Source organism: Lobosporangium transversale (genome assembly GCF_002105155.1).
Source record: "Lobosporangium transversale strain NRRL 3116 chromosome Unknown BCR41scaffold_13, whole genome shotgun sequence".
In the NCBI taxonomy this organism is placed as follows: Eukaryota; Fungi; Mortierellomycota; class Mortierellomycetes; order Mortierellales; family Mortierellaceae; genus Lobosporangium; species Lobosporangium transversale.
This window is the reverse complement of record NW_019028991.1, coordinates 275459-300969: the sequence shown is the minus strand read 5'-3', so window position 1 is coordinate 300969 and position 25511 is coordinate 275459. Positions and strand designations below refer to the sequence as shown.

General features: G+C 39.1%; 7 protein-coding genes across 7 annotated transcripts; 1 reads left to right on the top strand and 6 right to left on the bottom strand.

Moving 5' to 3' along the window:
* Nucleotides 1-11: 11 nt before the first annotated feature.
* On the bottom strand, nucleotides 12-5330 carry BCR41DRAFT_404526 (ABC-2 type transporter-domain-containing protein; the record flags this gene model as incomplete). The annotated part of the gene is made up of 11 exons (XM_022029370.1): nucleotides 12-350; nucleotides 468-521; nucleotides 617-1197; nucleotides 1252-2212; nucleotides 2291-2773; nucleotides 2880-3075; nucleotides 3196-3368; nucleotides 3474-3950; nucleotides 4061-4102; nucleotides 4220-4548; nucleotides 4631-5330. 11 exons carry the CDS (start codon nucleotides 5328-5330, stop codon nucleotides 12-14), a joined length of 4335 nt encoding a protein of 1444 aa, XP_021882557.1.
* Nucleotides 5331-9843: 4513 nt separating this feature from the next.
* BCR41DRAFT_351127 (cytochrome c oxidase, subunit VIa) lies at nucleotides 9844-11238 on the bottom strand. Its single transcript, XM_022023745.1, has 3 exons — nucleotides 11036-11238; nucleotides 10292-10461; nucleotides 9844-10136 (listed from the first exon to the last, which is right to left on the bottom strand). The coding sequence occupies exons 1-3, from the start codon at nucleotides 11151-11153 to the stop codon at nucleotides 10083-10085; spliced, it is 342 nt and encodes a 113-aa protein (XP_021882556.1). The 5' UTR covers nucleotides 11154-11238; the 3' UTR covers nucleotides 9844-10082.
* A 114-nt stretch (nucleotides 11239-11352) lies between these two features.
* Nucleotides 11353-12926, top strand: BCR41DRAFT_351126 (Brix domain-domain-containing protein). The gene is made up of 3 exons (XM_022023744.1): nucleotides 11353-11618; nucleotides 11949-12166; nucleotides 12294-12926. The coding sequence occupies exons 1-3, from the start codon at nucleotides 11485-11487 to the stop codon at nucleotides 12815-12817; spliced, it is 876 nt and encodes a 291-aa protein (XP_021882555.1). The 5' UTR covers nucleotides 11353-11484; the 3' UTR covers nucleotides 12818-12926.
* A 62-nt stretch (nucleotides 12927-12988) lies between these two features.
* BCR41DRAFT_385597 (WD40-repeat-containing domain protein) lies at nucleotides 12989-16378 on the bottom strand (the record flags this gene model as incomplete). The annotated part of the gene is made up of 12 exons (XM_022027687.1): nucleotides 12989-13148; nucleotides 13243-13914; nucleotides 14045-14159; nucleotides 14261-14355; nucleotides 14469-14902; nucleotides 14996-15143; nucleotides 15236-15381; nucleotides 15500-15622; nucleotides 15763-15855; nucleotides 15972-16143; nucleotides 16247-16313; nucleotides 16356-16378. 12 exons carry the CDS (start codon nucleotides 16376-16378, stop codon nucleotides 13008-13010), a joined length of 2229 nt encoding a protein of 742 aa, XP_021882554.1. The 3' UTR covers nucleotides 12989-13007.
* A 554-nt stretch (nucleotides 16379-16932) lies between these two features.
* BCR41DRAFT_351122 (signal transduction histidine kinase) lies at nucleotides 16933-19486 on the bottom strand. The gene is made up of 3 exons (XM_022023743.1): nucleotides 19065-19486; nucleotides 17606-17847; nucleotides 16933-17368 (listed from the first exon to the last, which is right to left on the bottom strand). Exons 1-3 carry the CDS (start codon nucleotides 19092-19094, stop codon nucleotides 17116-17118), a joined length of 525 nt encoding a protein of 174 aa, XP_021882553.1. The 5' UTR covers nucleotides 19095-19486; the 3' UTR covers nucleotides 16933-17115.
* Nucleotides 19487-20342: 856 nt separating this feature from the next.
* Nucleotides 20343-22480, bottom strand: BCR41DRAFT_351120 (hypothetical protein). Its single transcript, XM_022023742.1, has 2 exons — nucleotides 22049-22480; nucleotides 20343-21826 (listed from the first exon to the last, which is right to left on the bottom strand). The coding sequence occupies exons 1-2, from the start codon at nucleotides 22074-22076 to the stop codon at nucleotides 20595-20597; spliced, it is 1260 nt and encodes a 419-aa protein (XP_021882552.1). The 5' UTR covers nucleotides 22077-22480; the 3' UTR covers nucleotides 20343-20594.
* A 2145-nt stretch (nucleotides 22481-24625) lies between these two features.
* On the bottom strand, nucleotides 24626-24916 carry BCR41DRAFT_33538 (hypothetical protein). The gene has a single exon (XM_022021979.1). The coding sequence runs from the start codon at nucleotides 24816-24818 to the stop codon at nucleotides 24666-24668; it is 153 nt and encodes a 50-aa protein (XP_021882551.1). The 5' UTR covers nucleotides 24819-24916; the 3' UTR covers nucleotides 24626-24665.
* Nucleotides 24917-25511: the final 595 nt, after the last annotated feature.

Sequence of the window (25511 nt, the reverse complement as noted above, 5' to 3'; positions counted from 1 at the left end):
AAGGAGAGTGTTTATCGACGGTTCCATCTTACGAAGCGAACACCAATAATAACCATAATAATATTAAATACAAGATAGATACACATAATACCCAAATTTCTCCAACGATGCCCGTAATCCATGTTAAGGCCATGGTAAAAATCCTCACCCTTGCTGTACTGACAATACTGGCAGTTGGACGTAGCATCAGGGTTGTTAATATATCCAGTTGCAGTCTTCATGAATGCGGCAGCATATTGGCTACATGCCTGGCCTGATGGTGTGTTAAAGACCGAGTATTCATCATTCTTACATTCAACGCGCACACCATTCAGCTGCACAGTAACTAGTCCCTCAATCACATAGTGATACTATTCAAGCAAACAAAGGCAATAGGGAGCAACAGAATAGAAAGGAGTTTGTGTAAGTATAAAGAAAATAACTCCAATCATCGCCAATGGAATCCTTAACCATTCAACGAAACTTACAGGGTCGAGCCAGTACATCCAAGAAGACCAGAACCGAGGCATGCTTCCAAAAGGCTTAGTGGTTTGGATTTCATTAAAAAAAAAACCCCCCCGTTAGAATTTACTCCTAAAAAACTACATACTTTTTATAACAATAGTAAAACACTAACCATCATGACACCACAGAAAAGGTTGAGAGTACTGAAAATGAATGGATTCAGGAGTGCGGCAACAGTTGTCGTGGGCGTAAACGCTGCAATAGCTTGTCCAAGTGTAATAGCGAATAAACAGAACACAATTATGAGCAGCCATGTGTAGAACGTCAAGAGCGAATCTGTTACAAATCCAACTGTCCAGTAGAAGACCAAGAAAAAAATCGTAGCTGATAATAAGACGTAGGGTATTTCAACAAGGAGAATAGAGAAAGCGAAGGCCTTCCAGCCATAGTATTTGCCGGCCAATTCACGGTAGAACCACTGGCGTTCCATATGAAATCGGGGCTCAACCATGTTAACAAGCAGAGCTGTCATGACCATAATCTGGAAAATGACAAAGACACGAGACTGCAGATCAACCTTGGACGTACCCAAGCGGAAGAACGAGAACCCGTTCAACAGCGCAAAAACAATCATCATGAAAATACGACCAAAGTTGTACTGGGGTAGACGCCAGTAAGTTCGTTGCATGCGCTTAAAGACATACTTGAACTGAGTCTTAGTATCCGATGCGTACTCGAGAGTATCATCATGCTCTGGATGGTGGCGAATGTGACCATGGCCATGCGAACCAGATGTGCCTGGAGCACTGTTATGCTTTCGAGTAGCCTTGATGCCAGCCAAAAGCTCCTGCTTCTCAGGAGAAGCTTCCCAGATTTCGGGCCAATTGAGGCCAGCGTGACGAGCGTTGACGACATCGAGAATGTATTCTGCAGGATTAGCATCGGAAGCACACTTAGGAGCACCGTTCTTTTCAAAGTACTTGATCAGAAGCTCCGAATCCTGACCAAGGTGGCCAAAGAAGACAGTCTTTCCGCCTTTAGCTAACAGAAGCAAGTCATCAAAGAACGCGAATAGCTGCGATGAAGGTTGATGAATGGTACAAAGAATGGCTTGACCCTGGTCTGTCAGCTTGCGCATGAAACGCATGATGTTGTATGAGGCTTGAGCATCCAAACCAGAGGTGGGCTCGTCCAAGAAGAGCAGCTCCGGTTTAGCGACCAATTCCACACCAATAGTCAAGCGCTTTCGCTCCTCAACAGAAATACCAAGACCGGACTCAGTAGTACCGATGATGGCGTCAGCAATGCTTTCCATCTCAAGGATTTTGATGATTTCTTCGACGTAGGCATCTTTCTCAGCTATAGACACATTAGCGGGCTGGCGCAGATATGCAGAAAATTGAAGTGCCTCGCGCACAGTAGACTCAGGAATGTGCACATCGAGCTGCTCACAGTAGCCAGTCGTACGCTGAAAGTCGCGGCGAAGGGGCTCACCATTCACCTCAACGTCTCCAGTAACAGTGCCGATGTTCTTGCGTTGAGCAAGTACATCCAAAAGTGTAGTCTTTCCTGCTCCTGAAGAACCCATAAGGGCGGTCATGGTTCCAGGCTTGACAAGGCCAGCAACGTTGCAGAGCAACTGTTTTTGTCCTGAGGGGTCGAACTTGTACGGGACAACATAATCAAGGTTCTCCCATGTAAATGTTGATCCTTTAGCCATGTCCTTGATCTCGAGGGCGGAACTGGCCTTATCACTATGGGCTTTGCCCTTCCCAATCCCAGCTGAGGCACTGTTGACAGTTATGGCCGAGGCATCGGTGAGCTTTTCTTCATTATCAGGCGCGACGCTGTTCAAATGAGTACCCTTCTTGTAAATATTAGTACTGAAGCCACCCTTCCCGAATTCAATTTTCTCCATGGCCCAGCAGGTGATAGAAACAAACAGAAGCCAAAACAAAATAACGGCAAGGATATCAAGACCCATCTCGGAGGTCTTGTAGCGATAAGAGGCGTAAAGGTAATCAGAACCATCAACAACAGTAGTGCCGGGTTTGGAGCCAGCGAGTGTGCAAACTTGATAGTTGATGTCATTATAACTAGGGCCACTGGGAACCATGGCTGGGCCGGCGCAATTAAATTTCAAGCCTTTCATTTCGTTAGATATCAAGGCCTTGAAGGCATATGAGAGCGGGTTGATCCAAAAGATCCAGATGAACCATGGGTGCATAGATTGGTAAGGAATCAGGTATCCACAGTACAGAACTAGAGCCAAGAGAATCAAGCCCGAATTACGTGAAGCGGCATTGAACGTCGCAGACATAGCAGCCCACTAGGGATATATCCGAGCATGAATTAGTAGATGGAAAAGAGATAATTAGATTTCATTTCATGCTTTAGAGAGAAATATAGACAACATCAAGCAAAAAAAAAAATACCATCCGGAAGAATGCTGTCATGCACATTGCGCAGAGAAACAAAATGATACAGAATAACAACCATTTGACAAACGTCCTTTGTAGCCCAGACATGAAATATAGCACGACGGAGAACAGCAGGATCTGGAGAAGCACAAGAGGGATATCGATGCAAACCTGCGCAATCACAAAAGCTGATGGTCGGTACATCGCGAAACTATGGTATGCAGCCGAAATAATAACAACATTAACATAAATTGTTAGTAATGGTTTCAGGTATACAACACATGAAGCCAGGTATGCTCAACAGGATCAGCCAGGCCTTTCAATCACGCACCCCTTATGTTTGTACAGAATTGGGCGCCCCTGCAGTGCCGTGGGGAGCTCGGCTTGGGAGATCAAGGCGTTGAAGAGTAGAGCAAAAAACAAAACACCTCCACGGGTGAAGGCACCGTTAGCAGACAAAGGCAAGAGGAAGAAGACACTTCCGACAATGATGGCTTTGATAACCTGTTTGTAAATAGAGATAAAACTATCGATTATTAATATCATGGAAGGCTTGCAGCTGTAAGAAGCGCATAGCATCAAGACCTACGTCAAGATAAATTCACATACATTGGATGCATAGCGAGAAAATACGGAGGTCAAGTCTCCCATAGTAAGCTGGTATTGGCGCACGGTCAAAGCTTTGACTTGACTAACAAAGTTGATCGTATAAGGAGTGTGGACTGAAACATGCTTCTGCTTGGTTTGCTTGACCGCTTCTTTATAACCCTCGGCAAGGCTCCTTTCATGGACTTCATTCTGATATTCAATGCGCTGTCTTTCAGCTATTGCGTAGAATTGCGAAGCCTTGAACGTATCCTCAAATTCTTTGGGCGTACGGGGCACACGTCCATAAAATTCAGGGCGAGGACGGCGCTCATTAGGATCAGTAATTGCAGTCAGAAAGTCAGCAGTAGTCTGACGGGGAGGGCACTTGAAACCGAGGTCAATGAAGTACTGACGAGCCTCATTGGCAGGACCGAAATAAATGCATCGACCCTCGTACAGAAGCAGGGTCTTATCGAAGAGGTCATAGATGTTCTCAGACTATGTAAAATGCATCCAAAATAGAACAAAAATAGGAAACAATGAGTACGAAGGAATGAATAAATGTAGGCTTGAGAGGGTAATTGTGCTGGGTCTATCATGTCACTTACAGCTTGGTAGATGGTGACGAATGTCGCTTTACGAAGCAGGTTCTGGTTCAAAAAAAAAAAAAAAAATTAAATTAGCGAGGCATAAGAGACTATTAGCTTGATGTCTTACTCTACAATTACAACAATCATAATAAAAAAAAGAAAAAAAAAAGCGCATACAGTTTGGATACGCAAACATTTGGCGTAATCCAGCGCCGAGGACGCATCAAGACCACGAGTAGAGCCATCCCACATGTTGACAACAGATCGTGTTGCCATCTGTTCAGCAATGGAAAGACGCTTGCGCTCTCCTCCTGAAACACCTCGGATGAAGGCGTTACCAACGATAGTGTCGACTTGCTTAGTGAGACCAAACATCTTCGTGAGGACATCAAGGAGCTCTCTTACAAAGTCTCTGCGGTGGTGCTGCAGGCGCTTGGAAGGCGTTTTTGTCTTGAGTGCCATCTCAAGGGTCTGTCGCACGGTCAAAGTAGGGTAATGGAAATCATCTGCAGTTGTGCCGGTTTAATTTCAAGTCAGATTCGTAAACGATAACAAAATACACAGACTGTTTCCTTGATGCTCTATTACCTTCTTGGTTGTACGAAACCTCCCCACGATGATGCTTCTGGATCTCCTCCGCAGAGAAAGGCCCGTATGTGACCTCCCCGTTGATTTTTTTGTAATTCTTGCGGTCATTAGCGAGAACACGCAGCAAAGTAGAACATCCAGCGCCAGGACGGCCGAGGACCAACACCATCTCCCCATCACAGCAAAAGCCATTCATAGGATGAATGATGGTGCGGGTGATAATTTTGGATTGCTTGGAGCCACGTGAGGAACACTTCCTCGCCCAGAATATCGGATTAATCAGATTGAAAATGCCAATAAAGGGATCAGCGAACGTAGTAATATGCCGGGCACCAACACCTTCGCCGAGAACTTCAAGGTCTTCCCAAACAACACCGAGATTGCGACGTTTGATACCTGCTTGCTGAGCTCGAGGTACGACCTCCTGCAGATATTCAGTTAAATCAAAGTCGCCAGCAGCCTCAGCCTTTTCGCCAGCCTGGACTCTGTAAATAGACGAGCGTCTTGTAAGCTCGCGTTTCAATTTTCTGTAATCATTCTCAGCTCCAACAACATCGACATGCGAAGGGCCTTCTCCCCAGCGACCGCTGATGGCGTCCTCATATGTGCCACTTCCAGTGTCATCTTCATCCCCTTCCTCTTCCAACTCTTCGTTACCAAGGCCGGAGATGATAGTTTCATGTTGGGTGGGTTGTTGCATTGGCCGTTGAATTGGCTGTTGAATTGGCACGTTGATATGTAATGGATGTTGTGGCTGCCGCTGTTGTAATGGTATCTGGGGCTGATTATGCATGAGGCCGTACGGTTTATGCTCACCATTACCATTACCCAAGGTTGCTTCACTTGGGTTAGACATTGACCGAATAGAGAGATATAGAGATTGGTTGACGATGTGTTAGGAGCGGATGGGTAGAAACACAGGACAAGGAATTCGAAGGATGCGATGTGCAAGTGCGTAGCACAAGGATGATCAATGGGAACACGGCGTAACAATTCGGTATTGGATGCAAAATGGACTGTGGATACAGATGAGCAACCGAGTGTATGAGAAAAAGTGAGAGAAAAACCGTAAACAACATTAACTAGTTAATGATTAGCGGTCAGAGATCAATATGAATTGTGGGAACAGAGACATACAATGTATTCCGGGTAAGAGTCTACGAAGGGTGGAAAGAAACAAGACAAAAAAAAAGTGCGACTTATGCGGTCCTCTATTTATGAACATGATAATAGGGTATGACTTACTACTTGTATCTCGCTTTAGATTTGGTCTTTCTCCATCCATGTCTTAGCAAACAAGTTGTCTGACCAGGATAGGATTAGTAGGAAAAGTATGCCCAGGAAATGTCATGATTATGAATAAGCTCGGTATTCTTTTCTCAAAGTTATCTCCATCACAATACTATACTCTAGTATCGTTTATTACTCTCCAACTAAGGAATTATAAAAATGTGTTCATATTTACTTTTTAAAAGGCATAGCAGTGCAATAAGAGCCCCTTTGATCTACCAATGCGTGCCTTGTTTTCCGCCTAGGATCGTTAGGCATTAGTTTTTTTTTTTTTTTTTTTTTTTTTTTTTTTTAATCTTCTGTATAGAGCTCAATTGGAACGAAGCTTCAAGATAATTATATACGAACGTGTAAGTATCCAAAATATAACACGATCCATTAGCGGATTCTGTTGGCCATCCGCCGTAAACTCAAGGCAACGCATGCACTTCCCATTGTCTTTCGTATTCATTCAAATTACACAATCAATATAATATTCGGCCCTTTCATTCCGACGTAGAATGGAATAAAAATAATGTGTGATGCTCTTTTCTTCTCTTTTATTTTATTTTATTTTATTTTATTTTATTTCATATCTTTTCGTGCCACAACAGCAAACAACTGTACCTTGGTTAAAGAACCAGTTCATTTTCACATTTATACATCTCAACATCACCTTTAAATACAAAAAGAGGGCGCTACTGTCGGTTAAATTCGATATTGGTCACTACTAAAAGTGACTATTCCTCATAACATCCCATCGATAGCTGCCAATTCAACTAAAAAGCAAAATTGGCTCCGCTACCGAGATGTAGTCAATGATAGGAATTTTTTTGTACAAATAATTGGCAATAAATGGTGCGTCAATCGTTACAAAAAATGATTCAGCGACGTTTCACAACAAATTACTTCATTTGTGTAACACAAAAAAAAGCAAAAACACCACACGCGAAAACTCTGGCTAAAACTTACCCCAGGTATAAAAAATAAATAAATAAATAATCTAAATCAACTACTATCAAATATAATATTGACAAAACACATAAATACATACTGAAACCCTGGATGGCAGACATCTTAATGCTCATTATACGGACTAGCAGCCTCACTCCTATCCACGTCGGAAGAGTATAAGATTAATAATGAAATCAACAGTGGAGTAGGGTCCACCATGAAAGTAGTACCTCCGTTTCACCATCAATCAAATAATGGATGCATGTCTATCTAAAAGTCGATCTTCCTAGAGTACAGAATAGCTCTCTCTTTTTTTTTTATGAAAGTTTTAATCCACTCTTTCTCCTTTATCGACTAGCAATAAAAAAACCGTGCAAGGAGTTTTTTTTCTCGGATCTATTTGTTGACCAAGGTCCTTTTTATTTTAAAATAATAAATATAGTCCACAGGTGCAATAATAAAAGCGCTCTCCAATATAACTTTCAAGTATGGCGTAGCTAATCAGCGCAAAACTGGTAATAGCACACTCGCTTATTAATATTGAGGCCTTCTCGTTCAGCTGTTCAAATATAAATGCCTATTTATTTTTAAGCGTCCTTCCTCCTCCTCTTCCGAAAAAAATATAAAAAAAATAAAAAAATAAAAGAAAGAATAGAGTGGCCAATATCAGCTCAAAGGCAATGGTGAGTAATATGATCAAATGCATGTCTTTCCTTTCTTGTTTTTGATCACCCAATGTATAGATAATGAATGTTATGACAGTACTTTGTTCATAGAAAGATCATACCCATGGATAGCGTATATCACAGTCATGGCTTCTCAGCTTCAAATCACCTATTTTTTTTTTTTTTTTAGATCATTTACCTTTGTCCTTGGACTTCAATACCAAGCCGGTTTTTGGCTGGTGGAAGATGGAATCATTGTAAACTAATGAACATATTCAGCGGAATAAAGAGCTCGCTTAGAGTTGCATCTTAGATCAAAGTACTGTATAGCTTGTGTCACACACAACAATGAAGACGAACATTACAAGGATGATAAATATGCATAACAATAAATAGCAGAAGTAAATGACATATAGGGTTAGAAAGAGGCTTGGCGCAGCTCTGCATTTGAATACACTGCGAGAAAGCTGTGATCCCATCAACAAGTGGTTTGTTGAACTATACTGTCAGATGCCGGGAGTAGTTTAGTGTGCCCAGGTCTATTTGAAAAATATAGAGCTACCAATGATCTCCGCTCAACCCTCAACCTGTTTGGGACAGGACAAGGCATGCGGTGTATAATATACACAAACGCGATCGAGGTTATAAATTATTCAGACTTTATGATTCTTATTCAATCGTTCTTCCTTCTAGACGTTTCATTGAAATTTAGTAGTTAGGAAGCATAGAATTAATCATATAGCCCCACTTTTCGCGCACCATGTTCCTGATGCATTCAACTCTCGTAAGATTACGATTTATTGAATGTCTGTTTTGTCGGGATATCGACTTTCTTTTCTTTTTTTGATCAATTAACATTTAGTTACAGATCCAAGTGCTAGTAAGCTCAAAAAATAAGGAGCTCAAGGCAACGCTTGTTCAAAAAAAGAAAAAGAAAAAAAAAAAAAAAAAAAAAAGATCCAGAGAAAATTCAGGACGTTATCCTTAAAGAGCATAACTTCTTTCTGTTTATTTATTCCGCTAGGCGAGGGCAAGCACGAATATGGGGCCTATTGCCTCACTCGTCGTTGGAACTGCCTTTCTTCCAACCTTATCTTTCTTTTGATCCACCTTTTTTTTTTTTTTTTTTTTTTTAGTGGCATTGATGATGGTCTATGATGGATATGATGAAAAGAAAATAAAAAGAGAAAAAAAGGTCTTACACACTCTACTCATGTCGCCCGCCATATCAAAAATGGAGTACCTTCTTCATTACAGCGTTGATGTAAACAAATGGTGGAGCAAAGAGATGAGCGAGAGGGAGGAGGGTATTCGATAGAAACAAAACAGCTTTCCTCTTTTTTTGCCTTGAATCATGTATCTTTATCGATCCAAACGAGTAAATTCGGGAGAGAGCAACTCTTAGGGCATATATCTATTAGGATGCTTCTCTTCCTCGATCCTAATCGCGGTCATTGGCCTAATCATGTTACAAACCACCTAGAGCCAAGAGAAGTGGTGCTTTAGGCTTTTCCAGGCTATGAGCGCGCTCTCGCAAACCTTTCCAGACACAGTCTTTCATGGGAGCTTTAAGGTCGTCCTCTTTATCGGAGGAGTTACCTTCATAGAGCCCTTTTCAAAGCTATCTTTGCAGCTGTCATTGTGATTGGATTCATCCTCTATGTGGAGGGAAAATGTCGAAACTTCATCGACTCTTCTCCGCTCCTACCCGTTTATCGCTCCTTCTCGCTGCTAGGTAAGTTACAAAGAGTGCTGCATTACTTGAGGTTGGTATTTGAGGCAAGTTAACGAATTCTCAATCGGATCAAAAAAGCATATATAGTTCTCGGGACGAACATCTGGGCCTTAACTTGCTGTGGCTCCAAAACCAATGATTAAGGTTTCGCTATCCACGATAGTCATATACGTCGGCTATTGATTGATTGTCAGATACACCCTCATTTTTACGGAGTTCAAATGTAGATTTGAGGCCATCCATGCTGGTTTGACGGCGGCATTCAAAGAAATTATTATGGGTGAAGATCAAGAGGATCGATGAATAGAAGCAACAGCAGATACATTTAAGGGAGAAAGAGCTATTTATTATATATTTTGAGCTATGGTTTCTGTAAAAAGTTTCTCTCTTCCCTTTTGATTAGTCCTTGTTACTTTATTCCTGAAAGCATTAGTGGGGCAGCAACAGGAACAACCTCTTCATCTGGCAGAGATGAGGAATGTTTTTGAAACTACTCACATCTCCTATCATTTATACATCGCATATTATGTATTCCATAATTGGTTGAAAAGGACTTGGAGTAATAATTCAAGCTTTTTTTTTTTTTTTTTTTTTTTTTTAAATATTATTTCTTTATTCACAAAGTAAAAGAAAAAAGTTTTTTTTACTTTTGACTAAGTCGCCTGAATTTTCAGAACTTCCTTAGTTTCCTTCATCCATGTTATTGTAAAGCTAACAAAGCTATAAAGAACTGTATACGATTCTAAAAATTCATCCGCCCATCTTTTTCTTTTTTTTTTTTGTTATCGATGTTGTTGATGATTGATGATGATCATTAAGCCAAGCTCGTTTAGAAGTTGACATCGGGATTATAGAACAAAGAGTCATCACCCCATGGGAAAGCCTAGAGAAAGGAAAAAAAAAAAAAAAAAAAAAAAAAGAAGCACGTTTAAAAAAAATTGAAAACATTACCCAGCCTGTTATATTAGGACACATAAACTAACTGCAGATATCCGAAATAAAAAAAGTGAGGACATGAATTTTTTCCTTCATTTTTACCTTGGCACGGATGCGCATGTAAGGGTACTTGACGCGCTCGTGACCCTCATGACGCTCATGCTCCAAGTGGGCCTGATGCTTAGCATAGAGATTGTAGGCATTGGCCGAAGAAACGAGGATAGTAGGGATGCAGACATAGATAGAAATTTTGCGCCAGGTCTCAGCAGCAGCTATAAACAAGGACGTTTAAAAAAAAAAGTTAGAAATAATGCTCATGTTGATAAGAAGTAGTGGAATAGAAGAATAGAGAATACTAAAAGTCCTCTAATGTTTATAATGTGTGGCGTCAGACACGCCGTCCAGTAATGCCGCGTAAGAATACTGATAAAATCACAAAGTATTTTCCTTGCTGTAACAATCAACGGATCCGAAATGGCCAAACAGAATTGATGATTGGCTCTTCCACCACTTGCTTAATGCAAAAACTAATTTCAAAGGAGAGGAATTGCTTTCAAATGCCATTTGAAAGTATAAATTAAACCTTCTACCGTCCTCTCGAGGTTTCCGTTTTTTTTTTTTTTTTTTTTTTTTTTTTTAAAAAAAAAAAAAGGCCGTACTAATATCATGTGTCGCGATTCATTTTGCTGATGAGATGCTGCAAGATTTTCATTTTCTCATTTGCTCATGTAGCGTAGTTGGCATGTAATCCGCTGGCTGACTTGGAATTAAAAAGGCGATGGATGCGCCAGAGACTGGTATTCAATAACAGCAAAGAAAAAAGGATAGAAAGAGTGAGAAACGTACGTCCGGCATGTTCCTTGATGGCAATGCGCTCAGCCAACCAAGGGTTAGCAGCGTTAGCAGCGGAAGTAGAGGAGGCGAAACGGATGCCTTTGACAGCAGCAGCGATGCGGGAAGCCATTATTGTGTGTTTATTGGTTCTGTGTTATTTCGATGAAGGGGAAGATATTAGATGGGTCAAGGAAGGTTCAAAATAGAGTGTCATCAATTGAGACGGAATTCACGGAAAACTGGGCATCACATGATAGTGACAAGCTTAATAAAAAAAGACTCATGAAAGCCACATCCTGTGTGTTATTGTTTCTTTTTTTTTTTTCTTTTTTTTGTTCATGCCTTGTAAGCAGGCAATCCTTACTCCTCATTACTTCACTTGTCCTTGTAAAACCCGACGCTCCCTAACAACATCAACTCCACCATTCTATATACTCTAATATCCTCTTAAATATATAACCATGGCTACCGTATTTAAACAACAGAAGGACAAAAAGGACAAGGCTGAAGGTATTGTCACCAAGAGTTCAGATGATAAAATCTTCAAAAATAAGCAGCGTGTGCTTCTCTTGTCTTCACGTGGAATTAATTCTCGGTAAGCAAAACGCATTTGTTTTACTCCAATGTTTAATATTTGACCTGGCAGAAGGCAATAATTGTGTAGTAGTTGGATCGTGTGCAATTCCACATGATGATACTATAGTTAGGGACATCAGATCAAAAGATGTTGATTTAACTGGGAAAAATAGTAGAATATATCTGAGCCAATATGGATTGCTATCTCCAGCTGCTGACAATAAGATCTTCAATTCAAAGCCGAGCTATAATAATTCAGGAGGCCAAACTGGGGGAAACATCTCTCTTTTTTTTTCCTCTGCCATGTTCTTCCAGCTAATTCGAGGTTTTTAACTCAATGATAAATTAGCCAACGCCACTTGCTCACCGATCTCGGCAACCTGTTGCCTCATTCAAAGAAGGATGCTAAACTGGATTCCAAATCAAAACTTTATATCATTAATGAGCTTGCCGATTTGAACAATTGTAACAACTGCATTTTCTTCGAGGTCAGAAAGAGACAGGATCTTTACATGTGGATTTCCAAGACCCCTAATGGTCCTAGCATGAAGTTTCATGTCCAGAACAGTAAGTCAATATTGGTCTGTTGAGGCCATCCTCAATTCTTTTTATTCCAAGATTGAATCTTTGTAACATAGGCAAAGCACGTGTGTACTAAACCTTCTCCTTTTCTTTTTTGTTTATACTTCCCAAGTTCACACAATGGAAGAGCTCAAGATGACTGGAAACTGTCTAAAAGGATCGCGTCACATTTTGTCATTCGACAAGAACTTTGAAAGTACTCCTCACTGGATGTTGATGAAGGAACTCTTTACACAGGTCTTTGGTGTCCCTAAAACATCACGTAGAATTAAGCCTTTTATCGATCATGTCATTTCCTTCTCTATTGTCGATAACCGTGTCTGGTTCCGTAATTACCAGATCACAGAAAAGCCGATCGAACATCGCTCTCCCACAGACACAACTGATCTGACTCTAGTCGAAATTGGCCCTCGCTTTGTCATGAACCCAATCCGCACCTTTGATGGCTCTTTTGGCGGTCAGACTGCATTCGAAAATCCTGAATTTATTAGTCCCAATGTCGCAAGAGCTCATATCAGGAATGCCAAGGCTAACCGTTATAAGGATCGCATGGAAGCTATTGCCAAGAGAGATGCGAAGATGAAGGATGCAGTATTACCAGACGATCCTCTCTCTGATAAAAATGTTTTTGCCTAATTTTTCCTCCTCATTTACCTGCTATCACTATCTCACTTTGTGTATTATTTCTCATTCGCTCTTTAAGGGCAGAAAGCCTTTGAATAACAAGTACAATAAAATTTCAGTCCATCCTGCATTATTATAAAATAAAATATCAAGCTTTATATTGTTTGATTCTTAAAAAAAAAAAAAAAAAACTATCAGAGCCTCAGATGCGCATGAGTTTGCTAATCCGAACAGTTCCATCAGCTGATCCAGTGAGACACGCTCCAACAACTGCAGACCAGTCTACACATGTCAAGGGGTGGGAATGACCTAGCAATGGTTGTACTTGCTGCCCTGAATTGGTCTATGATACAAGAAATAAAAGCAAATATATTTTCCACTTAACAACCTTGACAAAATAATAGTGATAATAAAAAAAAAACTACTTCGATCCTTACCTGGACTATGACGCCTGCATTTCCACATGCCATCACAAGGTGATCGGTATCACCACTCCAGCCCAAAAGTTGACCTGGCCCAACATTCATGCTCGCCAGAGCGCTACTGGTAAAGTATTTGCTATTAGAAGCTTTGCTTCCAGCAACAGTAGCAGCAGTACTAGTGGATGATGAGCTTCCTTCTCCTTCCTGTCCATTTCCACTGTCGATTCCAATACCGGATACACCTGAAATAGTGCCTCCAGAACTCTCTAGTTGTATTCTAGGAGCATGTCCAATGGAAGCAGTACGAACAAACGTCTTGGATCGTATACTATTTCCACCCGCTGAATGAACACTATTCGAAGATGATGTGACTATCGCTGACGATAGTGTAGAGGATGTAAACCCCTGCAATGGATATGAATCAACCCTATGATCTGGTTTATGTATCGAATCCTGTGAAAGCCGGCCTTGCGCATCAACGCTATAAATCGATGTCTCATCAAAGCTAAATGTGCAAGACAAGATCGGTTGCCCAGATGCACTCCATTCCATGATCTGTGTCAATGATCGGATATCATAAATCTTAATCATTCCTCCGACATCCCCAGTAACAAGCAGTTGTCCGTTGTGGTTGAATCCAACTGCATTAATCACATCTGCTGCCCCACCATTCAATAGCACAATGTGCTAAGGGCAAGGTAGGAGATAAGAAGAAAAAAGAAAGAAATAAAGAAAATAAGTCGGGTATTCCCCTTCTGGAATAGCTTTTTTTTTTTTTTTTAAGAGCTAATCGTTACCCTTGTTAACCATCCCATACCTCAGTATTCATGGATTTCATATTGATCGACAATAATGCTCCAGAAGTATCGTCGCTATTAGCTACAGCACATACGAGGACAGGCTCTACCGGAGAATACGCTAAATATCTAATTCTAAAGAGAGAAAAGAAAAAAAAGGAAAAAATACATATTAGGAATAGGCGATAAACAGACAGATACCGAGGCTAGGGATGCAAAAAGTGAGTTTGATTTACCTTGGGAATTGAGTATCGGTTTTGATTTCATGCACTACCGACCTCGAGTCTAAACTGAAGCAGCGGATCAAATTCACATCGGTGCCCAAGAAGATCTAAAAGTCAAAAAAAAAAAAAAAAAAAAAAAAAAAAGCCAAAAATTTTGCGTCAGTCTTCTGAATCGAAATTCTTTGAGGTACGATATGGATGATTCCTTCTTTTGCCTTACATATCGATCACGGGTCTCCCAGGCCAGTGATAGAATATTGTTCGTGTTTGTAATCTTTGCAGGTGACATGGCGCTCGATCCATTGTACGCCCATATCCTCACAATGTTCTCTGTATCACAGCTTGAAATCAAAGTACCCTCACAAGAGAATTTCGCATGAGTAATTCCAGATTGATGTTCTAAAAAGATCTCTTGAGACACAATGATAAAAGGTTGTTCGACTCCTCCCACTACTGCCCCCTCTGCCTCAATTTCTTCTGCTCCTCCATCTCTTCTTCCTTCTTCTCCTGCTACTTTTTCTTCTGATCCTTTTACAGAATCTCCTTCCTCTGAAGCTGAATCTGAAAGCAATGCAATATCACTGTCCGATTTTGCAAAAGATGCTGCATCTGATGCCGCACGGAGGCGTCTCGCATTCGTTATTGCCAGTCGACCTTGATATAAAAAGTTAAAAAGTTAGATGAATTGAATGCTTATATAAGGACATCAATTGCACTAGTAAGCATGGTAAAATTAAGCTTATTTACTTGTTTGTGACACCTGCGAGGACTGTGAGCCAGATCGTTTCGGAATAGTACCACCCTTCATACTACCGTCCGCGTTGATAATCAACTGTGGTTCTACCATAGATGCTGCTCGTCGCCTCCTGGCGCCTGTGACCTTTTTCAATGCTACCTATAAGATATATATATAATGTAAGAGCCCAAAGCTAACTTTCTCATTTTTAACTTTTAATTTATTTTTATTTTTATCTTTATTTTTTTTACCTGATCTCTCAAAGACGATATTTCTGCATCATTCGACTGTATTTCTTTACGCAAGTTCTCGATCATACCCTGCAAAGTCTCAACCTCGCATTGAAGTGCTTTCCTGTGCAATCTATCGATGTTGAAACATAGAAGACTTGGCAGTGCTAAAAAAATAAAATAAAATAAATAGGATTAGGAAAACAAAGCTTTTTTTTTTTTTTTTTTTTCCTTCAAGTTGTATCATCCATTTTAGCTTTAAAATATTCAAATGAAGATGCGTACGCATATTCTGGAAGACAGTGCTGAGAAAGTTATGTAATGACACCGTAAATGTATCAAGCCACGCCTTTGAAAAGAATACATCAAACTCTGGATCTACTTCTGGTTTTTTTGAGAAGGGTAATGCTATAATATTCAACAAAAAAAAAAAAAAAAAAAAAAAAAAAAGATTGAATCTAAGGTCTTAGTGAATATATCTTTTTTTTTTTTTTTTTCTTTTTTCTTTTTTCTTTTTTTCCTCCAATTCAATGACTGAATATTCGTACCAAACCAACGCACCCATTCAGGATTGCCCTGAAGCTCTGCTCCGTGAATATCAAAGAACTCGACTACTTTATCTCTTCTCTTGTGCTGTATTGCTATTCTCAGGAAATAAACAGGGAATAATAAGATAACAAGTAATAATAATAGATACGTTTAGCTTAATAGTACAAAGAAAAAAAAAAAAAAGGCGCATTGAGGATTACACTCTTACCATAGACAAGATAATATCTTAGAAGACATAGTTCGAATTTTTTAACACTCCCTGAAAAGCGATGATCTAGACGTGAGAAATATCGTATATCAAGGTATCGCCAATATTCCAGCAATGAATTCAAATCCATGGCAGTAATGGCTGAGAATAGCTCTTCGATGATTTTCTCTGCCTAAATACATCGAATAAAATATATTGTAGGAAACACGAATTAGGAACAATGGAGCAAAATTGTCTTTTTTTTTTTTTTTTTTTTTTTTTTTTGCTTTTTATACCTGAAATCCCTTGTCTTTATCTGACTTGCTCTCGGCCTCAAAGGCCTTGTAGGTGTTTGTAAACCCTCTGAACTAAAAGAAAGAGCGCGCCACAAAACAATAATGCTACATCATATCAATGCCATTGTCCATGATAAGAATTCTGTCCTTTTTTCGCTCAATACCATATACGCTTAAAAGAAGTGCACCAAGGTTTTTAAAGACCCATGAGGCCTCCAGAAGTCCTTGCTTATCATTACTAATAAGTACTCCTTGACTAATTCGTCAATATGTTGAATTGAGTTCATTTTTTTTTTTTTTTTTTTTTTTTTTTCCTGGGAGGAATGTGGAACGTTGTCGCGACATGGGGAACGCTGGCACAACTTCAAAAAAAAAAAAAAAAAAAGCCACAGACGTCCGTGCGCCTCACTTCATCTTCCCTCCTCTTTTCAATAAATTTGTTCCTGAAATTGAAAGGTCAAAAGTCGTCCATCACAATGCATTTTTTTTCTTTTCTAAGATACAATCTTTTTCTTTAATGACTCCTCTTCACATTGATAGAGGCCATTGCAAAAATAAAGATAAAATAAAGCGAAATTCAACAAAATGCAGGACTCTTGTAATTACTTTTTTTTTTTCTTTTCTAATATTTTTTTTTTTCTGTAGGAGTGAAAAGCGCCAAAACAAGGCGTGTGATGTTTTTAGAGGGATGAATAAGGAAGATATTGAGAGAAAAAAAGAATCCATTGTCCCGGATCCTCGATGAGGTTCTAAAAAAAAAACAAAAAAAAAAATTATGGCCCCAGTAGAGAAAAGGGGAGGATGGGTTGTCCTTACATAGTTCCTCAACTACAACGGACTAGCTATTACGATTTCTACTACAACTACCTCTATGACTCCTCATAAAATACTCGAAGATAGTTTTCAGCTTCATCATATTCCCTCCGCATCTCAACCAACAATGTTCGGATTAAATTCTCGGCTTCCTCATTTGTAATAGAGTTATTTCCAGTCGCATCCTTGCGGTTTCCATAGTGCTGCAACTTCTCGCATGATTGTTTGACCTTGATCAGACCCAATGCTGCTGATGAACCTTTCAAAAAATGACCAAGTCTCGACAAATCTGGGAAATCAAGCTTCTCCCTAACAATTAGTAGTAAAAAGAAAGAAAATTAATAGATCTGTCACGGGTCTTCCTCAAATTCTAGAGTTTTTACTCTACAATTCTTTCTTAGTCGTACAACGCCGTCTTGATGACTTTTCTCTCCATTTGTCATCTTTCTGCAGATGGCACACATTGTTATGAAATCGATGGAAGGATGAAAGAAATGTGGTTTTCTAAAAGAAAAGAGAAAGATCCAAAAACTTCATATTACTTACATGGCAGCTTCCATATCAGCGAAGGTTTTCTCTGCTTGTTCAAAATAGTTCCAGACCAAGGACTTTGAGAACTCATGATCCTCTTCATCATCCATTTCCAACAGCTGATCAAATGTTACATGGTCAATGATATCATCCTCATCATATACAGCATCTGCTTCTGACTCGGACTCAGCTCTATCTGCTTGTTCAGATTCCTCAGCATATTTGCTCTTGCTGATCGGCGCTTCTTCTGCGCTGGCCTAATAGATTTCAATAAAGTAATAGAGCAATAAAAGATTAGATTCGACATATTCTATTGTTAGTTCATTTTAGTGCCTGGTCGTCTATCTTTTTTTTTTTTTTTTTTTTTTTTTTTTTTCCTTCTCCTCTGTTCGCTCTTTTTTCCAAAGTTTTTACACCTTTGATAATTACGTATAGACTATATACATTTTTGGGTTTCAACTAAATAAGACAAGACGTGGGGAAACGTCATCTGCCCTTCGGAAAGACTTTTGCTCATCTCTATTCTCCCCTTTTCCCCTTTTCCCCTTCCCCTGGCTTCATTCTCAAATTAACGGGATCAAAGGAGTCAAAAAAAAACATTACTAAAGAGCAGTCATTAAGAAACATGGATTTTTTTTTTTTCCGCATGTCAGCAAAGATACTCCTAAACCCGCCGTGCCCTGAATATAAATATGAACAAAGGAAGTATATGCTTGCGTAATACGCGAAAGAAAGGAAAGATGTAACTCAATGACTTTGGAAAAAAGAAAAGATGAGGAAGTCGTATACAGCAAGTAATGTAGTAAGCCAGAGGACTTTTTTTTTTTCAGTATGCCTGATAAACCAGATAATGGATAGAATACTATAACACTCATGCAATATATTATCTGGATAATTCAAAAAAAAAAAAAAAAAAAAAAAAAGCTGAACATGGATAAAAGATCGATTTGATGGACAAGAAATCAAGATGGAGGTGACATATTGTTGCTGATGTTGTTTGCTTTGGCTCACAGACAGATTGCTCAGATTTTGAAGAGCCTTTGAGGACGCAACGCAAAGGATAAATCTACCGACACCATTGCTCAAAACAATATCTGGCCCTGCCTACAGGACAGTAAATCAACATGCATTGTGTATAAGACATATTCCTTCTTTTTTCGGCAACAAATCAAACAGTGAACAGGGGTAAGGGAGAAGGGGAAGGGTGTGAGGAAGGTTGGGGAAGAGTTACAAGCATTATGGACTGCGGAATGGAAAAATATATGCACAAATAGAACTAAAGGGGGAGCTTCCTCACAAACACGTCAATGATGGCTTTTTTTTTTTTCCTTCCTTCTTCGTCCTATTTTCCGTTCATTTATCCTTTCTTTACTCTTTCAGTTCCCTATTCTCATTAGTGAGTAGTTCAGCATGTGTAAAATAGCTAATTAATAAGACGATGGCAAAGAGAAAGTTGATGGATGTAGGGAATTACCGCTGCTTTTGTTGGGCTGGTTGCCGACATGATTGTATATTCGGCTTGGTTAAGAAATAATCAATGAGATTAGTAATGAAAAAATGTGATGTATTTGATCAAAAAAAAAATAAATAAAAAAATAAAAAAAAGATCAGATTCGACTATGAATGCAGTTGAGATGCTGATGTAATAGTTAAAAACCGTAATGAACAAGTGAAGAGAGATAAAGAAAAAAGAAAAAAGAAAAAAGGAAAGTTGAAGAGAAAAACTAGAGGAAGAATGAAGGGATTGTTATTATAAAAGAAAAGAAAAATAAGAGAAGGAGGGAGAGGGAGAGAGAGGGAGAGAGAGAAAGATTGAGAGAGAAAGGATGTGAATGTGTGAAAAAAGTGTTGTTCGAAAGGAACGCGCGTGGCTCACGTACTAGCTTTCTTCTTCCGTCTAAGCACAGAAAAAGCAATGCAAAGCAAAGGAAATAATGCTTTTTTGTCTTTTTGTGGTGCTCACAACGACAGATGCCATGCATGCACACTTTTTATACCCAGCCCTAACCATCTTAAAACACACTAACGCTTCATGCCATGCGATGAACCATGCTGATACCGTATCATTTTCTACTATACTTAAAAACCATGCTCATCATGTGTAGACTATATTGAGATTGGCGTCGCTTGGGTCGCCTTCCACGCGTGCTCTTTCCCGTGATATCCAGTCAGCTCCAAAAAAAAAAAAAAAAAAAAAAAAAGAAGCCAATGATTTCCATTCATCTGCTGGATACTGTCTTAGTTATTTCCTCCACATCAAACATGTTACTGCAACAAAAAAAAGCCGCTTTTTCTTCTCTTCACCGATCCCTGCTCCTACTACTTCTGCTACTTTTCAGTCAATTTCTACTACTACGTTCTTCTCCCATAAAGAGGATGTTGTGTTGGAGGCAGAGAACATTGTGGAGAGTGAAGAAACGCCTCTATTTCTTTACCTCCTACTTTACCTCTATGCGTATTAAAACTAAGAAAAAAGCTCCCTCTCCTTTTCTATTAGACTCCTGCATCTTTGCATTATCATCAATAATCTCTTTTACCCTTCCTTCGGTACTTTTCCCTGTTCGGAATGATTGACACGCTGGCTTTCTTTTTTTACGTACACGCCACTGTATACATGAAAATCGTGTCTGGTCACGTCAAAGCATTTTTTTAAAAAAAAAGTCATAATGTAGTTGAAAGGCACTGGTTTTTATTGTTATTCCATTTTTATTGCACTTTTTTTAAAAAAAAAAAAAAAAAAGAAAATGGAAACGGCGTTCCTGATATGTACATAGTGTGCAATAAAAAGGAAGGCAAAATGCAAATGAAATATAATACACTGGTAGAATAGAAAGAAAAAGCAACAAGGTAAAAAAAAAAATAAGGGAAAAAAGCTATTAAGGGAAGGGAAAGAAATGGTAAAAAATGACAAGATGGCATGGTCGTAATTCATAGCTATTTTTTTTGTATCATTATCGTATCGTATCGTATCGTATCGTATCGTGTCATGTCGGCAAATATATCATTAATAAGGCTGCATAGATGATACTGGTGCAACGGGCATACCATAAGGCATTGTAGGAGGAACTGCAACCATGGCTGGTGAAGAAAAATCTAAGCTTGTCCGCACAAACTTCTGAATCACATCACATCCACAATCACGGTGGCAGAGGATCTGATTCTTCAGTCGACGGACCTCCTCTTGAAGTTGATCTAGTGTTTCGTGTAGAGCTTGATTGCGTGCAGTGATCTCATCAGCATCCGAAATAGTCTTCAAAGTCTGAAGTCTCTTCTTTTCGCGGCATTTGGATGCAGCCATACGGTTACGCTCCAAGAATCTCTGACGTTTCAACTCTGGCGACTCTTCCTCCATAGAGGAACGCTTACGAGATTTGGTAGCCGTGCTCTTGGCCTTGCGAGCATTACCGCCATCAGCTGCTGCTGTGGGGGATGATTTCTTTGCTTTTGAAGCGGCCCTAAGGGCCTTGGAGGTCTTGTTTTGAGCAATCGATGACTCTTCAACAACTGATTGCTGGATATCACTCATAACAGAATAGCGGCGCATGTCAAGCGCTGACATAGCCGCGCCCAACTCTTGATCATGCTCGTCGTGCTCCTCAACGTCGTGGGAGCGCTCGCTATAATTTCCGCCGTCTTCATCTTCAAAAAGACGCGTCTCTGCCTGTGGTACGGTTTGATGGTCATTAAGAATTTCATTAGGAGCAAGAGTTTCGCGAATAGGAGATGACGAAGAGGCGCGTGAAGGGTATTCATAACGAGGCACGCTCGAGTACTGCTTTTTCTGTGGAAGGGGTTCAAAGATAGGGTGATCATAAGTAAAAGTGCGTGAATCGTGGTCGAAAGGCATAGAAACGTGGAAATCACTCAACGAAATTGTCTGAGGAGGAGGGGATTGAATTGGGGGGGAAGGGGAGGAGCTTGCTGAAGAGGATGAAGGAGAAAGTCCTGGAGACATTTGCGGCATAGGCATGGCTGCGTCGTCAAACGTATTTCCCCATGAATGGCGTTCTGTATGGTTATTTTTTTGATTGTCGCTTTGAAGCATGCCAGGTTTATTATTCAAGGAAGATGGAACCACAAAAGAAGAGTCGAAAGGATTAAGTTCGGCCTTTGGAGTCCCTGTATTGAAAATCTTCATGCTGGCGTCAAATGGATTATAGTTCTCTAGGCTGAGGCCAAATCCAGGTGTGAAGGCTCCACACTCCAAGAGAAACCGTGTAGGCGTAGGGTTGGCATCTGGACCAATCATCAACAAATTAAGAAAGAGAAAAAAAAATACAGATTTTTAATTTTTTGCATTTTGGTGATAATATCACATCATCATCCATTTAACACAAAAAATAGTATTGATCTGGAGCACTAACAAGGAAATGTGTTTGGTGGATGATGCTGAAGGGAAGTCTGAAATGGAGTGTTGCTAAAAAATAAAAAATAAAAAAGCTTAAACATTTTACTTACCACGCCTGATATCTGTTTCGATAGACATGGTTCTGAACGAGAGTTAGGGTGCCAAAGAGGTTAAAGGGAAGCGATGTTTCGGAGAGAAAAAATGATAGTAAAAAAAGATACAAAAATAGCGCGGTGAAGGTGGGCTAAGAGCAAATTCGAGTTTGGAATGAGAAAGAAAGCGGAAAAGACTCAAAAAAGGCTCGAGAAAGAGGCGCGGCAGTTTAAAAAAGTGCAAGGAACACTCCCCAGTGTTGGAACGCTTTAAGAAAAAAGTAAAGAGGTGAGTGAAGAGAAACAGTGAAAGAGGAAAACAATAAAAAAAAAGAAAGGAAGAAAGAAAGAAAGAAAAGATAGAGAGACAAGTCCTTTTGATAAGTGTTTTCTGGATATTTTTCTCAGTTGTCCAAGGAATGAGGTGTAAGGATTAAAAGAAGGTGACAGAGCAAAAAGTAGCAATAGAAGGAGGAAAAAAAAATCCCTTTGGACCAAGGAGGGCACATCTTTATACAGTTTTCGAGGAAAGGATCCATCTATTAGAGAGTATTCAATCTAATTCAAATTCGCTCAGGCACACTCCATCCCTTATTCAATCTAATTCATTGTGAATGTTTCCATACGAATCCATACAAATCGGGAAGTGAGGGGGGCTCTCTCCACTCCTCTCTCTTTCTCCCACCAACCCCAGCCTCATATACAGACCTCATTCAATGGGACGCATTAAATCAATGAGACCTGTGTTTACAATAACAATATAAAATACACATTGGTATATATTATTATGCAAATGATGTGATTGAAAGTATACACAAACATTCATTTACAATGCCACAATGCTATTGAATACATCAAAGGCTTCAATTCAATCCTAATTAATGATCTATACTCATCCATAGAGACTTACAATAAATATATATATATATTTATACTATACAAAACTGCTTGAATCATATATATATATTGTCATTACCTATATTTATTTGATTTATCTTATTTTATTCTATCCTATTCTATTTTCTATTCTTTCTCATGGAATAAGAAAGGATCATCGTGAGGTTGGAGCACCAACCACCGTTGTCAACTTTTTTTTTTTTTTTTTTTTTTAAAAAAGAACACCACGCGTGCCTGTAATGTTCAATTTCAAGTCATATTTCGATACTAAAAAAAAAAAAAAAAAAAAAAAAAATAAACCGTACCTTTGAGTATGAGTTTGATAGCAAAAGGAGCATTGAGGTTGATAGAGTACTGTACTTTCAATGACAAAAGTAACACGGACGAAATTATCGTTTACATCACATTCACACGACAGGCAATCCACATTACACATTACGCAAACTCCATTCACATTACCATAGGATCAACATTTTGAACAGACCAATAAAGAACTGAAATATGAAAGAATGAATAATAGTAATTGTGCAGTACACACACGTTTTCGTTTTACAAGACAGCTGACAAGTTAACAAGTTCGCGTCTTCAAGAGATGCTTTTTTTTTACTACCTTTTTTTTTTTTTTTTTTTTTTTTTGTTCTAATCCTGCTACAAGTTCAGTTTGCTCCGTCTCTTTGTATGTCGGATATTATATGCAGACTAGAAGTAATGTTGCAGTTCTAAACCGACGCGAAAAATTGTTTGACGCCGAAGAATGGCTGACTTTTTTTTTTTTTTTTTTTTGAATAACGTTATGATCCAGCTGAGACAAAAAATAATAAAATTAATCTTGAAGTGTCTTGGCATTCATCCTCATTGTGTGAATTTCATCCGGTTACTGAACCGGGTTAGATTGAGGGTGTCGAATAAAAAAAACTACTGAACAGTGGTATCCTAAAACAATTGATCCGGCAGCAAAACTTCCGATACCTGATCCTGCATCTTTTTCTTTTGACTCTCGTTTCAGCTGAAGAAACTGAAGAATGAAAACCTTTTGACGTCCATTCCTAGTTCCAACCGTCATTCCTTTTATGAGTGAGAAGGACTCCTTTCCTCCTTTTTTTTTTCCCTTTCCTGTTTTCTAATATCATTCACTCCTATATTAAATACCGTACCCTTATTCAGTGACTGCAAAGGTTTAAGGAAGCCTTATTCTATTTTTTTTATTTTTTTTGTTTTACGCCATCTAATGGTATTTCTTTGTTGATTGTTGTTGCTATGATAGTAATGAATTTCTTCCTGAACTTTTGTTGGTGGAATAAAAGAAACTGGAAAGGAGCAGAACCATCAGGAGACATCTCGCAGCGGCGATTTCTCTTTTTTTTTGTCTGTCGTATCTCGTATGGGGCATGCATGAATGAAGGAAGCTGAACGGTTACAGTTTAATCGAGACAATAGCTAACAACAATTAAACTCAACGTTCGAGAATCTTTTGCTTTGCTTTGCTCACATCGTAATATTGAACTGTTCATGGTTGGAGCACAAGGAGAACGTTCCCGCAATGTCGCTACTATCGGAAACTATCCAGAATAACAAAAAAGTGCTAAAAAGATGAGGAAAATATATCATATCACGCATTAAAGGCATGGCAAAAGGAATCATATTTTCTTTTTTTTTTTTTTTTTTTTTTTTTTTTTTAGCCATGTTGGCTAATTACAGCATACATGTGGTGCTCTCCTTCCTGATTTCAACCTCTTCATCATCGGCAAAACCGGTTTATAAACCAGTTTTGCCGAATGCTTAATACAGCTTCCTGGATGATATCCATATAACAGTTCGAGCAATTGTCCAAAGTTGGAAAGTCTCTCTGTGCGTAAGTGCGTCTTCGATCTTTCTTTGTTTTATATATCATCTATTTTTTATTTTTTTATATTTTTTTGCCCCAGGTTCTGGAACAGAAGGAGCAGGGGTGCACATGTGGAAAGTGACGAGCACTATTCAATATAAAACAGAATAAAAATTAAAAAAAAAAAAAAGAAAAAAAAAAAAAAAGAAAAAAAAAAGCATATATCACTGAAGTGGTATGATGAGAATGTTTAAGGTGAGGATAAAAGAGAAGAAAAAAAATAAAGCAAGGAAACAGAACAGGGAGAATAAAATAAAAAAAGAACCAGTCAGAGAGAGAGTAGCTTAGTGTCTGTATGCTCCATTATCTAATAAGTTCAAGGACGTGACTCGGGGTTGGTTTTTTCTTTCCACTTCAAGCTTTTTTGCTTACTTACATCCATTGAAGGGATGGAATGGATCGGATTTTTGATTAACAGGATATAGGCGATATTAGCAGAAAATAAAGATAGAGGCGTGACATCATCTCTGAACAAACTCTCCTTATTTCTCTCAATCTCTCCGTTCGTCCGTTGTCATAGCTGGGACAGTGCACAAAAGTTAATGCAAGATTCTCAATTATGAAGACAAATATATATGATAAATGAACATCATGATGAAGGGAGCCCTTATTTCAAAGCACAGTCCTTTCCCTTTTCTCTTCTTTTAGAATGGTTTATTAACGTCGTTTATTATTTAAACAATAAGATATGACCAAGTT